This window comes from Camarhynchus parvulus, chromosome 1, assembly GCF_901933205.1.
Source record: "Camarhynchus parvulus chromosome 1, STF_HiC, whole genome shotgun sequence".
In the NCBI taxonomy this organism is placed as follows: Eukaryota; Metazoa; Chordata; class Aves; order Passeriformes; family Thraupidae; genus Camarhynchus; species Camarhynchus parvulus.
Genome location: NC_044571.1, coordinates 76,241,655 through 76,254,387, shown reverse-complemented (window position 1 = coordinate 76,254,387; position 12,733 = coordinate 76,241,655). Strand labels below are relative to the sequence as shown.

The window sequence follows — 12,733 nt, the reverse complement described above, 5'->3', positions numbered from 1 at the left end:
ATCTAAACAGTAACATAGACGGTCTGCTTACTCGGTGATAAATCGTGGCAATACTTCAATTCCAAAAGAATGCATGGAAATACAGTTGTTACATGAAAGTGGAATGATTGAAATTGATTTTTTTACTGAAAATCACATTTACTGAATGCAAACACAAAATAAAGAAAAAAAAACTTCAGGATGTAGAAATAAAGATTTTTGTGCTATTTATTAAAACATAATTGCTTTAAGGATCACAGTTGAAAGTCAGACTGTATGGAATATCAAAGACATTGCTTTCCTGGGCAGTTAGAAATGACAAAACTTGTCCACTAACACAAAAGTCTGTCTATACCACTTTATCTAGGGTCACACATTTGCACCAGCTCTAGTGGGTTTTGTACTGCTATGTGGGGATCTCAAAAATGCTCTTATTCCCAGTTGTAATGTAGATTCTTCTTCATTGGCTTTAGAAAATTATGACCAGTAAGGACACCTTGAGACATTCCTGTACTTGTGAATTGTCCACAGTTTTTTCAAGAACCAAGATGTAATTTTTACCAACAAGCAACATCACTTATACGTTTAATGAGGGGCACCCTGATTTAGCTGGAGATACTGAACTTGTATTCCAGGGGCCTTTGTTCATGTGACAAGGATATGCCTGTACAGACCAAGCTACACATCACCAGCAGGACACAGTCACACAATGGGGACATCTAACAAGCCATGGGCAAAAGCAAAAGCATAAGGCCAGAAGTATCCAAACAAGACTCACAATTTCCTATGTTTACATATGATTTGTAATGACTGGCAAAATTTGTCATATTTTAATAGATTCATAAATTCTTCTTAAGGTTTATCTGTTTCTCTGTTGTTTGAATATATCTACAATTTACTGCCTTAAATGCATGAGTTGCTTCATAACCGTATCAAAGGAACAAACACCACCACATTATAATTTTTCAGTTGAATATTCATTTCTATGGTAAAACATGTCATTCTTCTTGAATATATAAAGCTAATTGAGTCCAATTCCTTTTTTACAGTTACCCCATTTATAATGGCGTGCTTTTAAAACAGAAAACATGTAGCTCCAGTAAATCATACTGAAATGAGTCTGATGTGTATCAAAATGTTTGCAGTCATATTTTCCATTTCTTTTTGCATCTGATCTCACTATAATTTGATGGTAATGGCTGATTGAGTGTTCAGCAATGGAATTCAAAACATTAAGATTATTAAGAGTTGCAGTCAGTGAAAACATCTCTATTTAAAGCTTCTGAAATACAGAATGTAAGAGTTGATGAATTTAGGATTACAGCTAAGTGATTTAGCTTTAGTAAGTGCCGAACTTTTAAGGAAAAATAACACAAACCAAAGCTTAGTGGGTTTGCATACACATTACTTCTGGTGTAATACGCACTGAAATTTTCCTAAACTTTCTGATTTTTGAAGAAGAACTCCACTGAATGATGCAGAAAACAGTATGCTGGATTAAGAGTTTCAATGCGACTGTGTGTTTAGCACATTATTTTTTTCTGATGGCATTGCAGTAATAAAAAGTAAAATATCCATAAGAAAATGTGGGCAATATTTATTTTAATTCCTCCAAAATCTTACATTATGCATGTGCCCACATGTACCCATGCACACACTGTGCTAAAGTAAAAATTTTGCACCATGTCATACCAGAAATTCAAGAGCGTGCAATGTGTAAGAAAAATGTATAATTGTTGTTAGAAATCTGGAAAGTCTATTCACTGTCATTCATACGTATATCTAAAAAGCAGCTTAGACAAGTTTACAAAACATTTCTTATGACTGTTGTGATTTTTGCAGTTAAGGAATCAGGAACTTACAATATGTACATCAAGCTTGAATGGCTTGTGTATGTTACAGGTATAAAGCAGTCGGCAGGGTAAGTATGTCAAATATGCTGAAGTCCTGACAATGCAAAATCTTGACCAAAATAAACAAACAAAGAATGACCCAGGTATCATCTCTGTGATAAGAGAAAAGACATTTCACTTCTTGTGAAAGAGAAGAGGTTTCACCATCCCTGCTAGAATCTTGGGTAGCTGTGCAGCAATCACTTCTGACATCATCTCAGGGAATTCAACGCTCAATGCACGGGACTGGAGAAATGTGTTCAAACAGAAGAGATGGAGCTGTTTCACCAGCTGGATTTGATAAAATACAAACATGATCAATCAGACTAACAGTAATGCAGCCAAATAAACATGCTGTCAATCACTTATATATTCATCAGCCAACATCATTCTATACCTTACCCTGTCCTTTCTTGAATCAGTAATGAGGGTACTTGTCAGACCCTATTAATGGCAAAAACCATACATACAGCTATGGCAAGTCATATAAAACCACTGCTTCACTAATATTACAAAGTAGTATCACCCTCACTCAAGACATATGTGACAAATAATGGCAACTACTTAACAAGCTTTCAACCTTTATCTTATTCTCACACTCACATGTGCTTTGGTCACTACCTGCTATTTAAACACTGTTTTGAGAGGCAGCATTTACTACTTACCCATGAGCTTTGCCATGGTTTTCATTATGATCATAACTATGTTTGCTGCAAACACTGAACTCCACAGACTCTAATCCCTTGAAAGCAACTGCTTGACATGTGATCATTACACCTCTTCTAGCCTCTCTGAGAGATTCCAATTTTTATGTCAGACCAGTGACCATTATGTTGTTAAATATTGGACTATTTCTGCTACTTTAGGCTTTAACATCACACAATCTCTCCAGTGTGATGATTTTTCTTTTCCTTGCATCTCCCATCACTATCAGCCTGAGCTGAAACAGGACTTGAATGAAGATACTCTATGGATCAAATACCACTTTGTTACTTTGCAGCAAGCCTCCCTCCCTCTTTCTCTTCCTCACAGGTTATTTTACTGTATGCATTTAAAAGGAAGAGACTGAATTAAAATAAAATGCAGATTTGCTGAGTTCTGAAGAATACAAAGATGCAAAGATCCTGTCCACCTTGAACTCCTTGGGAGCTCCTCACAACCAACATTGAGTTTAAAAGTGTCCAGGGCATGGTATCTAGAATTGATGAAGATTACTCAATTTCCAAACCTAGACAGATACTGAAAAAGTGATATAGAATATCTAGAATATCCACATATAACCAGTGGAACTAAGGTTGGAAAGCCAATCTTGGTTGCCTTTCACTAATTCTTAGTAGTCTGACTTTGCAACTTGAACTGCCTCTTCCTCACACTATTTTCCTGAACAAGAATACATGTGCTCACACACACATATACACCACCCCTACCCAAGCCCACAGTTGTACTGGTTGTATTACACTAAAAATGAAACAAAATGGTAGCACTCTAATGCATGTTTCACAAATACTTTGATGTGGTATACCACAAAATATGTGCACCATACAAATATTGATGTTGAATATATAGCTATCTATTGACACAAATATACACAATAAAGGAATTTTTTGTGTGTTCTTCTGTTGTTTAGCAATGCTGATGACTCCCTTCCATAGAATTACTTTTAAGAAATTTCTTCCTACATAAAGAGCAGAAAGCATTAACAAATAAACTTACATCATGCATGGAATCCATCAGTTTTGTAAGTTGATAGAAACGCTGTGAGTTGGCCACAACGCCTTTCTGGCGCAAACCAATTGCCTTCACCAGTTCTCTGATGTAGCTTGTTCTCATCTCATCAAATTGGCTTTGACTTCTTAGACCTTCCAAAGGAACTAAAAAAAACCAAATCAGTTGGGCTACAATTTACTCTGAAGGCAATGAAATTTAAAGTACAGGAAAAATTTACAGTGTTTCATGCTATACAGTGCAATTCATTATTGTGTGCCCGGTACTTCTTCCCCTTCAGGAGTTATTCCAAAACCAGTGATACAATTAGTTAAAAGGATATACCAGGAGCAATCAATTCATTTTGCTAATTGCCTTATGTCTAGAAATATCCCTAAGTTTCAGTTACAGTTCAGTGTTAGCTGGGGAAAAAAAAATATGGCTTAAAGAACCACTCCTGTCTGAGGAAACACGTTATGGACTGATCCATGTTTACCCTGCTGAGGGTCTGCCCTCTTCACAGCAAATCTGTGGTAGAGAGATCTAGCTGGAGTGCTTCAAAATGGAGTCAAGGAATGAACTAACAGCTCTAAAGCAGTGCAGACAATAAAGCTGCCAGGGCTCAGACCTCCTGTTTGAACCTCTTTCACTTAATAGAACTGATCAGAGACTTACAGGTGAACAGCTTTTTAGAAAAATGAGCAAGGAGGAGAAACTGGTTGAACTCCCTATTCTCTTAAAGGTCAGGTGTGAGAATCAAAATGAGGCCATGGAGAGAACATTAAGAAAAGGACCTGTTAGTAGTTGCTAGTGATAAGTGTCATGGAAAAAGAATACCTTAATTTTCAAAGCCTGGATGATTCTGGACATTTCTTTTATAGAGAACTAAGGAATGTTTTCATATAAAATGGCTCTGATGGAGTTTAGGGTTAGATGGAAGTTATCCTTGACTTACATCTCCAAACCAGCAATTAAGTCTTTATATTTCCCCTGCAAATTAATTTTGAAGGTATCTTCCATCAATGAATGGCCTTTATCCTCTGAATCCTGAAAAAGACAGTCACATTCCTGCCTAATGACAAAAGCTCCTTGTAGCTATCTATTTGAGCTGCTCCCTTCCCCTGAACATGTGTCAAGAATGAGGATAGTTTTTATTCAGTGGCATGAACTGAGCCAAAATCTTATGTAACAATATTTCGAAATTCCTTTAAATCAGAAGTCTGGAAAGCATTACATTTAAGCCTCAGCCTCAAAGAAAAAACTGTAAAATCAAATATAATGTTAAAACTTAGGCTGGGAGTCCATTCAAAATTAGAAATGTATGAAGACTGACACTCCGTTTATTTCAAATTATTGTTGCTTTGGAATTATCTAAAAATGTCAAAACCAGTTCATCTAAATAATAAATTGAACAGAAGACACAATGAGAGACTAAAGGATTAGACTTGATTTACTGTTAGTACACAAAAGATTGAAATGGCTGTATTTTCACAACTGAAGTAGATTAAGATGAACATCATGACTAAAATAAAAGTAGTCTTAAAACACCTTAAAACAACAACAAGGTTATATAGCTTTTTGAAAATACTTTTGTGGAATCATATTTATACAGTACCAAATGTTTACTAAATGTCTGAGCAACAACTGTTAGGTGTGTTCCTTTTCCCAAAGATCTGACAATTTTTTTTTCCTATTAGACAATAAATGCAGGAGAGAACAAAAAGCAAAACTCATCAGAACAGGTAGAAATTCTTTTTTTTTTTTTACGTGATTTTTTTTACGTGATTTCTTGCATATACATAAACATCTCATCTTAAAAAAACAGCTTCTGAATGCAATGCAGTTGATAAAAAAAGGTAACTGGATGAATTCTGTTAAATTGATGCCCTCAGAAATGAGAGGGATTTGACCAACCCTGTCATGCTTTTTTGAATTTGATATGAACTTTCTGGAACAGAGATAGCTGAAATGTCACAAATTTTTCTAAATATAACTAAAATTTCAGAAAATAGAAAAGAGTTTATTTGGGATGAAAACAAGTTGGAAAACATTTAAAATAGGAATACATTAATATTCTAACAAAGCAACATGAGCTACATCAGGATTTTTATCCACATTACCTTTACTGCTTTAACAGAGTGTACGGCATTTTGCTATTCTTTTAGTAATTTCCATGTTCATATGAGCTAAATTTAGTCTTTTTAAACTTAGTCTCTGCTGAGACCAGTTTGGTTTTTTTTTTTAAGAATAGTTTTATGCAAATACCAGCCATGGGCAGATTGAGAGGGATTAAATTTTAATTCCTTATCAATTACTTAAACTTTGTAAAACCATGAAGCAGATCACGCAGGATTTGCACATCTCTCCTCTGACTCTGTTGTGTGTTGAGAACCAAACTTTTACATTCTTTCCACTATACTTTTCAAAAGTGCTTATTCTCATTTCTAACAGCACCTGTATGACTTTAAAATTTTTTATTTGGGGATTCATAACTAACAATTATGGCCTTAACAGACGCAAATTTTAGTATTTCAGAGAAGATTTTGGAAGATAAGTTCACCAGAAACCACATTTCCTATGTAAAGGGGAATGCAGCTGTATGCAGCATTCTTTAAAAGATGCGTATAATTAAGTGACCATGGATTTTGTTTCCAGAGAAACAAACCAAAGAAAAACATTTCCATTTGTTTATATCTGTGCTAAACTTCACCTATTTATAACTATAAAAAGTTGAATAAATGCTTGTATTTTTTGTCATGGCCACTTCCCTGATTCTTTTCAGCAAACATGCTTTAAGATCTTGGTCAAGATCTCAGTCCTGATAATTTATTAAATATTTTAAAATTTTTAATAATTTATTAAATATTTATTTAAGTACACTCTAATACTTTTAAGATTGTTTTGGCTTGGTTGGAGTTTTTTAAATCTGTGTAGAGTCACTTGAACTGATGTTTCCAGGCAGAAATACTGCACAGTTGTTTTGAAAATGTGTAACACAGTACAGCCACATGTCAAAAGGGATGCAACATTTCCCCAGTATCTTTATACACAATAAAACCAACAATGAATCGCAAATTCTTTGTTCTTTATAAACATTAGAAAAAATACTTTTTAGTCTTACAATACTAACATTCCGTCTAGGACATTTCCATTTGTTAAGCCATAGAGCTTAGTGATTGTCAAGTTGTCAAGTAAAACAACATGGTTCAAAACCCTTTTAGTAGTGATGTGTTACAAAAAAATAAAAGAACCTACTTGTGTTGAGAAGTAACAGTGCTTTCATACACAGGAACTCTTCTTGGCTAACTTGAAGTCTGACAAATTCCTGTGGGAGTTGCCACATGGATAGACACAGGGAATAGAACGATGATTCTTTCATCCTCTGTCTTACACCCAGAAAAGTTTAAAAAAAAAAATTTAAAAAACCATGAAAACAAAGACAAAATGGCTCAGTGCTGCTTGAGAGAAAGGCCTTATTAGCAGTTTATCACATTACAAAAATTAAAGATAAGCTTATACACATAAACAATTTTCTGATTATTTTTGTTCTTGTGCTAGTTTTTTATTGCAATGAATGTGCTATTATTTTGGATGTTAAATCTGTTACCGCTGTCCAGAAAAGAAACCAAAAAATTATCAAAGCTGAATGCTAACCACCAAAAATAAGGGGAGTTTACTAACTAAAAATACCCTAATGAATAATGTGAAGTACTATCTTATTTTAGACGTCGATAGATTCTTGTATCTCTGTAAAGATTTCAAAGCATAGAACTGAAGACAAATCTGAAAGTCTATAGAAAGCTTGTTCTCAGGTTTTCCAAAAATGTCTGTATCAAGATACTTTGTAGCAACTCTAGCCTGGTACTTCTAGCAGCAACGATATTACTCTGTAGCATGTTATGCCACTAAAGAAACAGTTAAAAATGATACATGCTAAGTAAACAGAGGCATTAAATACAACCTTCCCTAAACTTTCACAGAAGTAACTTTGTAGCATTACAAAGTTTCTAATCTAGACTGAATTCATTGCATTTTAACCTGACGATCCAGTATCTTGGACTGATTTTAAAAGGTTGTATCCCAATCCAGATGAATTAGGTACAATAACAGGAAGATTAAATTTTGCTCCCCCGCCTGCTAGGGGTTCAGATCAGCATTCCAACCTGACTGCAGGTAGTGACCTCAGCAAACAAAACAGAAGATATTTTCCATTTAAAAAATACTTTTTCAATGCATTGAATTTTTTTCTTGTCAAAGTGTTACTATCAGCTTGAATGAAAATTATTTCAATGTTGTTCAACATCTGATATCTTGTACCAGCTCTTAAATGACATAACCATAGAAATTTAATCTTTTAGACCTGAATAGACTTGTTTCTTCATCTACTTTAAATCTCTTTTTCTATTACTTTTTGGTAGCATCTCTTCCTAATTATTATCTATGAAAAGCAATAGCAGCTTTTAGGGTTTAGCAGCTTAAATGTTGTTCTTACTCAAATTTTCAGACACTGCAAAATACAAGAACAGTAAGTCCTTGCAGGGTGTTAATACAAAGAAATCTTTGTCAAACTAGCACTACTGGCTTTCTTGGTCTGAAATTGATGCAACCAAACACATCCTTCCCCAGAAGCATTACAACTCAGTTCACTAAATAATAGATTGGCTGTGACACAAGCTTTGGATTGTGGTTTCATAGTATTTATGAAACAACTATGGTGTGTGTTGCCCCTGCAAAAGGACTTTCTATTATCTCCTTCTACATCTAGGCACACGCTCCTGTGATTCTGGCATTAGTGCCTGCACTCCCACATGGTGAGTCATGTCAGGGATCATCTCTATCCGCTAATGAATGGCTTTTTCTGGGGCACCTCTCAGGCATATAAACTCTTTATCTGTTTGACAGTGCAGCCACAGAGTGTTTGGTCCAGCTCAGGTAAAGTCATTGGGATGCATTACCAGGACAGCTAACTTTTTTTGGCAGTGTTCAGCTGTTACCCTTGCTTAAGGTGAACATGAAAGTACAAACTTAGACATCACCATAGATAACAAAGTCATTTACATTTTACTAATCTAAAAGCTAACTTTTTTCCAATAAATAGTTGCAGATATGATTCAGTGCATCAGTTACTTCTTACATCTCTTTGTTTATAACATGTCTAGTATGACCCTGATGAGATGTTCTACAACCAAGAGAGGAATATGTGGTCAGCACCCAGCACTGATGATCTTGAGTTGACAATAAGAATCTGTCTCTGGTGGATTACAATCAGGGTTCATAAATCTTAACGCCATTCCCAAAGGAAGTACTTAAAGTCTTCTTCACAAGCTGTCAGGAGTGGTCCACAAGCAGGGTGATACTCCAAGACACGACATTACTGCTTAAAACTATCATCTCACTCTGTTTCTTCTGAATGTAACCATAAGATGTATAAGACTATGCTGCCAGAAATACAGCCAGAAATTAGTTCAATCTTATCACTTCCAAATATTTCAATTTGTGCAGCACAATTAATAAAAATGGGAGAGGAAAGAATTCATTACTCAACAACTCACAGTGATTTACAGTCATTTGGAAGAGAAAGGGTCAGGAGATATAGGGTCAGCTCTACTGAATATCTTCTACAAAGAACTTCACTGGGAGGATCTTGCATACTATAGATTTTAAAATTAGGTGTCTAGATCTTCTGCAAATCCACCCCTTAATCCTTAAACAACATGTCTTACAAAATACCTGTTTTTCTTTCAGTTTGCTTCATAGCAGTTTAGTATTTTAAGAAAAAGAAAAAGAAATTGAGAAAAATTTATTAAGGAAAAATAAATATAGGGATTAAATTATGTTTTACTGTTCCTGGCAACCTCCCATGTACTATAACAAAGGAATATAAAATTACAAGTCTAACAATATTAATTTGCAGAGCTGGAAAACTGACAAAGACTGAAATGACGATTATCTAAATTAAACAGCATAGTGAAGGAAAATCCAAACCAAAAGGCCCCTGCCATCCCCCAGCAGAAAAGAGCAGTCTCATATAATTTTTCCTTGATACTAAAATTCCTACTTGATAAGTAGTTTTTTTACTGAGCATTTAGATTTTAGGCAAACTATTTGCAAAAACCACCCAAACAAAAACAACAAAAAAACCCCACACTCAGTTCCATTTAGTAAACATTAACTCAAGACTTATTCAGATGAATTGAAGTAAATCTTCTGACAGCATGATTTTTTTCCTTAGATAATCAAAATTCTATTTGAACAGTTTTTGCTTGACCATGTACACAGAATAGTTGAGGTTCCCACAAAGCCACTCCCAAAGATACTGAACTTTGATATGGTCAGAGGACTTGGCTATTAATTTTGAAACAGCACAAGTAATGAATGAAATCTTGGCCTCAATGGAGTCACATTCTCATTGGCACATAAAAGTTCAACATGTTATTCATGGGAGCATTCTACTTACTCATTTAGTATCAGATCTGGTGCAAAATACAACATCTGACCACTGACATGTTTGTATGATCTCCACCCCATGGCAAAAACCATTAGACTCATCCAGGAATACTGGATGAGGGTTATCTGATCGTCGATGTGCAAATTCCGAAAACCTGGAAATGAAATTAAAGATAAAATATTCCATAATTCTCATTTAGACAGCAGCTAAGTAGGTGTTTCGAGATTACAAATCTGAGCTATCAAAATGAGAACACCTAGAAAGACAAGCAGTTTTGGGGATGTAGCTCTCCAATGCTTAGGTAATAACTGCCTATCTTACTTTGATAGTTAACCTCTTGTCTTTTTGTTCTTATCCAGTATTTTGAAATGTTCACACCAAAATTTATTTTACCAAAAATGACTGTTTCAGAGGATAGGAATGTATCTCTTTTTCCTTTGGTAAAAATATGACAGTTTGTAACATCATCACTGTAGCCAACTCTCATTGAATGTCAATAGCTTGAACATCAGTGTTCTTACCATAAGATGCAGCTGTCACAAAAAACATCCAATATGAGCATCTTTCTTGCATTCAACTTAAGAGAACCATATTCAGTTGTGAGCTTGTGTTTGATCACTTTTGCTGTTTGAAAAATTTAAAGATTGCCACAAATTATCTGAGTGAAACTAACAGCTTCCTGCCACTAAAAGGAGCACTCCTGTTCCTCATTGCGTGGTCCTGTTACCTCCTTCAAGCAAGCTTTGGCACTCATGCTCCTCCTCAGTGAAGTGGTTCAGTTCATGAAGACATCAGGAAACACAGAGGGCTAAAAAAAAGGTTTCTTTTCTTCTCATTTAGTGAGATGAATCGATTCACTCAAAAGGTCTGTTAAGTGCCAAGAGCAGTGATTGAGACTACTGCTTCCTGAAGCAGCAAAGTGTCAAATTGAGCTCATAGGAAACTATTTTCCAGGCTTTCTCCTCAATATATTGATTTCTATATATCCCAGGATGACCATGATGATCCCTATCACCATACAGCACACATAAATACATAACATGGATTTTTTTTTTTTAATCCAGTTGTGGATCTTCATAAATTCAATTACTTCTCATTACCAGTCTGTTTGGGAGCAGCTTAGTTGTAATTGGTATTATTTATAAAAATTTTACTTTTTGGTGCTTTCAAAAATTCATTTTAGTAATAAGAAGCATAAAGAATAAGCAGATATACAACCTTTTTATATCAAATGGATAAATAGAAGAAAGGCTGTAATAACAATCACATACAGGAACTGTCTGAGCTCCTGTGCTTACTTGGAGGGAATCTAAATATTTAGATGGATTCTTTCAAATGTGCTTCTTATTAAAATATATTTGATTTGTTAAATTATTTGATAAGAGAAAGGTTAATCATTTTGGAATTCGTAAAGAATTAACAGGTAGTCAATGGTATTATCTTTAGACTGCTTCTCTCATGAAATATTTGCTTAAATACAATTCACTACATATAAGAAATGATATTACCTGGTAGTAATTTAGACCACTTGACTACACAAAGAAGTTGCCTCTCACAAAGATGATTCAGACTGGTCAGCAAGGAACTTGGTGTTTCAGGTTTTGTGTTGTCATAACCAGCATAGACCACTTCTGGCTCAATGCCTCGTAAAACACTTATCATTGGGGGAACAAACTGTATTTCTTGATTTGGAGAAAAGGACAGCCTTTGGGTTAGAGACTGGCTTTCATCTTGAAGGGCTGCTGGCTGCTGGAGTGCAACATCTAACGTTCTCACAACCTTAATTTTGTTAAACTTTTTCAATTTTCGACCTGAAAAAAAATTGTTGATCTGTTAGAAAGAGTTAACAAAGAAAATTAATATTTTCCACTAGTGTTGGATTACACTTTCAATCTATACAAGGAAACCAGAACTGTCTTCAGAATAGGTTTTCTATTTTTTGACTATTTATGTAATTGAAAAATGATAATGGAAAATTCTTTAGAGCTTCTCCCTCTGCATCCTGCTCCTTTCACTAAGGGATGAACACCACCCACCCATTAAAATTATTGCCATGAATTCCAGGTTACAGTAACCTCGTAAAGTGTTTTCTGGTTCAATTCCCACTGTTCTGTCATATGCCAACAGCTGAGCCAGCTGGCTCTACAATTCAGTTTCTATTTAATGTCAATTAAAGATACTGCCTCTTTTACTCCCTAATATTCAAAACCAAAAATATTAGTAATTAATTACTACACACAGAAACTCCTCTCCTCCAGTTCCCTAAGAGCATTTCAGTCTCATGGCTGAATCTTATTTTGGTGCCCAGGGGGATGAGTGAAAGACCAACAAATACTGTAAACTATTAGAAGATATTTCACTTCCTAAAGCATAATTTCCCTGTCTCAGTATTTTTAATTGTTACTTCCATACTGCAGTGGCATGAACAACACTAACTGAAACAAATTAATAGCTGAACTGCCTTCCCAAAATAAGCACAGACACATGTAGTATGACTATAGAAATATAGGTTTAGGTAGCAATTCTTCAAATTTCTTTCATGGAAACAGCCTGGCAGTGCACCCTACAGACACAGAAAACCAAACCTTCAGAGGCTCAAAGACAATAATCCTCAGTATCATATTACCAGTTTCAATAAAAAGGCAAATCCATGCAGAGGTGACTACATGGAACATACTTGCTTTAAATAGATCCTCATAGGTGATGAAAA

The 12,733-nt window shown here is 35.0% G+C and overlaps 1 protein-coding gene across 1 annotated transcript in view; it reads right to left on the bottom strand.

The window, feature by feature from the left end:
• Nucleotides 1-353: 353 nt before the first annotated feature.
• The window catches only part of PGR (progesterone receptor), a 32,015-nt gene continuing 19,635 nt past the window's right edge, over nt 354-12,733 (bottom strand). The window contains exons 4-8 of the mRNA XM_030945195.1: nt 11,532-11,834; nt 10,033-10,177; nt 6,831-6,961; nt 3,585-3,742; nt 354-2,162 (exon numbers count right to left, since the gene is read on the bottom strand). Of these exons, the coding sequence (XP_030801055.1) occupies nt 2,007-2,162; nt 3,585-3,742; nt 6,831-6,961; nt 10,033-10,177; nt 11,532-11,834 (893 nt within the window). The 3' untranslated portion in view covers nt 354-2,006. The remainder of the gene's footprint in view (nt 2,163-3,584; nt 3,743-6,830; nt 6,962-10,032; nt 10,178-11,531; nt 11,835-12,733) is intronic.